Source organism: Arachis duranensis, chromosome 7 (assembly GCF_000817695.3).
Source record: "Arachis duranensis cultivar V14167 chromosome 7, aradu.V14167.gnm2.J7QH, whole genome shotgun sequence".
NCBI classification, from domain to species: Eukaryota; Viridiplantae; Streptophyta; class Magnoliopsida; order Fabales; family Fabaceae; genus Arachis; species Arachis duranensis.
Genome location: NC_029778.3, coordinates 16,173,391 through 16,177,432, shown reverse-complemented (window position 1 = coordinate 16,177,432; position 4,042 = coordinate 16,173,391). Strand labels below are relative to the sequence as shown.

The 4,042-nt window shown below is 27.5% G+C and overlaps 1 protein-coding gene across 1 annotated transcript in view; it reads left to right on the top strand.

Annotated features, from left to right (window-relative positions):
• Positions 1–2,644, top strand: part of LOC107458053 (anthranilate N-methyltransferase-like) — a 6,447-nt gene extending 3,803 nt beyond the window's left edge. Inside the window, exons 2-4 of the mRNA XM_016076251.3 lie at positions 738–1,048; positions 1,367–1,431; positions 2,228–2,644. Of these exons, the coding sequence (XP_015931737.1) occupies positions 738–1,048; positions 1,367–1,431; positions 2,228–2,524 (673 nt within the window). The 3' untranslated portion in view covers positions 2,525–2,644. The remainder of the gene's footprint in view (positions 1–737; positions 1,049–1,366; positions 1,432–2,227) is intronic.
• Positions 2,645–4,042: the final 1,398 nt, after the last annotated feature.

Sequence of the window (4,042 nt, the reverse complement as noted above, 5' to 3'; positions counted from 1 at the left end):
ATAAATGTGTTATATTTTTTATATAAATAATTTTTAAAAAAATCTAATAGTTAATCTATTACGTTTTTTGTTTTAGTCTAAATTAAATATTTTTTTATTATTTTTGAAAAGAAATTTTTTTGAAGAATTTAATAATATATGATAAAAAACACTGAATAAATTATACAGAAACCAATTAAAACATAATATAAAAACAAAAAATGAAATTAGCATCTTTATGTGAGTGGTTACCATTTTTAAAATTGTTATTTCACTCTTATATTCTTTTTCTTATTTTAAATTATAATTCCTTTATTCTGTTATTGAGAAGTTCAAAAACAGAGTAAAAGTTATTTATGAGAAGATAGAATAAGCTTGTGAACCAATCAAACTAATTTGACCCTCAGAATCAATTACATTATAACAAATTATATCTGATTTTGACTATTTCCTAACTAATAAAGATCTAGGTGTATCGTTGATAACATAAATTAAAATTTAATTTTATGTACAAATAATTCATTTCAGGAGTTTTAGATATAGTTAATTATTTTGTTTTCAAATAAAACTGATAATTCAAAATTATAGGATAAATTGATATATTTACTATTATCATCTAATAATCTTTTACCATCAATTTCACACGAAAATAAATAAAGTTGCAACTTATTTTAGACTTAACATTCCAAAATAAGTAGTATATACATGAGTTACGATAGTATCTTTCTTTTTTCTATTGGTGGGTTTTTAATTATCAGGAGTGAACTGAAAGGAGCGATCTTAGAAGGAGGTATACCATTCAACAGGATTTATGGTATGAATGTGTTTGAGTATGCAAATATTGATCCACGGTTCAACGAGGTTTTCAACAAAGCTATGCTCACATCCTCCACTATATCAATGAAGAGGATTCTTGATGTCTACAAAGGCTTCGACCACATCAATAAACTGGTTGACGTTGGTGGCGGTCTTGGGGCCACTCTCAACTTGATCACTTCCAAATACCCTCATATCCAGGGTGTCAATTTTGATTTGCCTCATGTTATAGAAAATGCCCCCGTCTATGCTGGTATATATGATCTACCATTATTTAATTTATTTGTATAAATTTTTGTTTAATTTAAGATGGCTTGTCTACTGTTGAAGTTGATATGATTATTAGAAATTAAGGATGGCATGATGTTACATGAAGCTAGTAGCATGACAGAACAAATTTCCAACTTTTTCTTTTTTTTATTGATTTTGTATGCGATCTCTCGTGTTGTATATGTGCTTCGAAATTATGAATATTGTGTTACGGTGTTGTTTTCTTATTATAAAAAGTTGATAGAAACATTTTCTTAAAGTACTAAAAATAATTGAATGTTATGTTGTTCTATTGCTGCAGGTGTGGAGCACATAGGCGGAGATATGTTCGAGAGCGTTCCCAACGGGGATGCCATTTTTATTAAGGTGAGTTCAAAGTTACTCTGTTACTTGCAAATTATTCATCATGAGGCTAGTGGTTGAATTAAATGCAAATAGGCCTTAAAAAATATCTGAAAGACTTAGCACTAAGATTGAGAGAATGAAGAAAACAGGAGAAAATGAATTCTGCAGAATATAGAAACTATGATATTGAATATGCAGATTTGTGTACTTGATTACATTATACAATCATGTTATCCGCTTTATATACATGTATAAGAGATTGACTTGGTCTAAGAGAGGATAACAGAACAACTAACTAACTAAGCACAAAGAAAAATTAGTTAAAAGTTAAACTAGATATTCTTGAAGGCTTTCTTGATTGCTCTGTCACTTGGTCCTTATGCTTCTCTGATCTGATGCATTGCTCTTATATCTATTAAATATACACACTACAAATTAAAAAATACTATTTGTATAATAAAATTAGTTACCAAAATCAGTCATTATGTATTTGTATATAAATATATGTGCTGTGTAGTCTATTTTTAATATATATATATATATTAATATTATACTAGTGACTGATTCTAATGTACATGTATTTTATTCGAAAAATTATTTAATAAATTAGATTTTGAATATTTGTGTATAATAAATGTGTTATTGAAATCATTCTTCATATGTATACGTAATGTTTAATCACATTAGCATGTATTAATAAATTTTTTCTCCGAAACATTTACACTAAAAACCGGAGTTAATGTTAATAGAACAAACTATATACATTATGATTGAGTTGATCCCATAGTTTTCTTAGATTATATTATTTTATTTCTAGAATATACTTCATGATTGGGATGACGAAGAATGCTTGAAGATATTAAAAAATTGTCGGAAGGCTATACCGAATGATGGAAAAGTGATTGTGGTGGACAAAGTTCTTCCTGCCGTGCCAGAACAGACAGATGTTGCTAAGATGGCTTTCAGATCTGATATTTTCATGATGATTCAAATGCCAAAAGGAAAAGAACGAACCCACCAAGATTTCATGCATTTGGCCAAAGCATCTGGATTTAATAACATAACATTGCTTTGTAATGTATCTAGCTTATGGGTCATGGAGTTCTTCAAGTAGCCACATCACAAACTTTCAAATGTCTTAGAACAAGAGTTAATAATTTAGTTTTGATCAATTTAAGTTAAATCATCAGTTAGGTCTTTATATCTTTTAGTGTTCTCACAATTGTGTTTAATTTTAATAGATATGAATAGAGATGTCAATTTGGCTCTAGGCTCTCGGTTTAATTTCAAACTCACACTCTAAAATCTTGATCTTAAATTAATCCTATCTTCTAAAAAGTCTTTTTTAGTCCTAGTTCCCAATAGTCCTTCAATTAAAATGCTAGACTTGATAATCTATGAAGTTAGTCCTATACTATTTAAAATTTTAGGTTACTTATTGAACACCAACCAACTCTAATAACCGACCTAATAACGTATGGACCTTAACTTAATCGATCAGTTTATGGTGACATGCTATTCTGATCGATCATTGGTTGACATCAGGACAATTGTCGGTCGACCAACTCTCTAGGTGATTACCACCCGATTTCAATGATATAGGATCGAAAATGATAAAAATATGGTAACTACAATTAATATAGGGCTAAAATGAGAGGCCAAAATTAAATATTAAAAATAAATTTAGAAAATGTGGTAAAAGAGATAATTCTAAAGTTGGCTCCAAACCCTCTAGGTTGTACAATAGTTTTGTCAAACTGAATTTTTTAGAAAAAAAAGTCTATTTTTGGATAATTTTTTATCCTAACCCATATAGGAGGACTAAGGCCTAAATTTTATGGTACTAATAACTCAATGGATGGTTGTAAATACGATATATTCCAAATTTATAATTTAAAAAAAAATATCAATATAGAAATCGACTCATAAAATTTGTTATTGGAAAAATGGTTGTGAAAATTTAGTGTTGGCAATACATACTCTATTCGCAGATATTCAATTCGATCCAACTCGTTTAGATAGGATAGGACACGTTTTATAAAAATTAAGTATAAGTGAGAGTTAAATCCACAATTTTTCTCATGTAATGACTTGTAATAAGTGAGCAACCACAAAACTAATTAATTAATTTAGTAACTCAAAGCATTTATTAATATGTACCAAATTTGAAATGATTAAATTTTATATTTATTTTAAAAATATTTGATATTTTTACGAGTAGGGTAGAGTAGAGTTTAAAATTTTAGGGTGCAGATAAGGTTAGAGTTAAAAGATTCTCATCTTACAAATACGATAGAATAAAATTTAAATAAAATTTTTAATTCGTGAGTAGAGTTAAAATAGAATCCAAATTCTATTATATTCATTGTCAGTCCTATATAAAATACCCATATATGAGCCAGATGTGTAAATATTTCTTGAATATAAAATACCTGTATATGAGCCAGATGTGCAGATATGCTATTTGTAGTTTTGAGGGGTTGTTTTATAAACTTACCAAAAAAAAGTAGTTAATTAACATGGTTAATAAATTATTCTTTTAAATATAAATTATTAATATAAAATATAATAAATAAAAACTAAAAATTTATTTAATTAACAAAATATATATATGACACCCGTTTGCTTAATA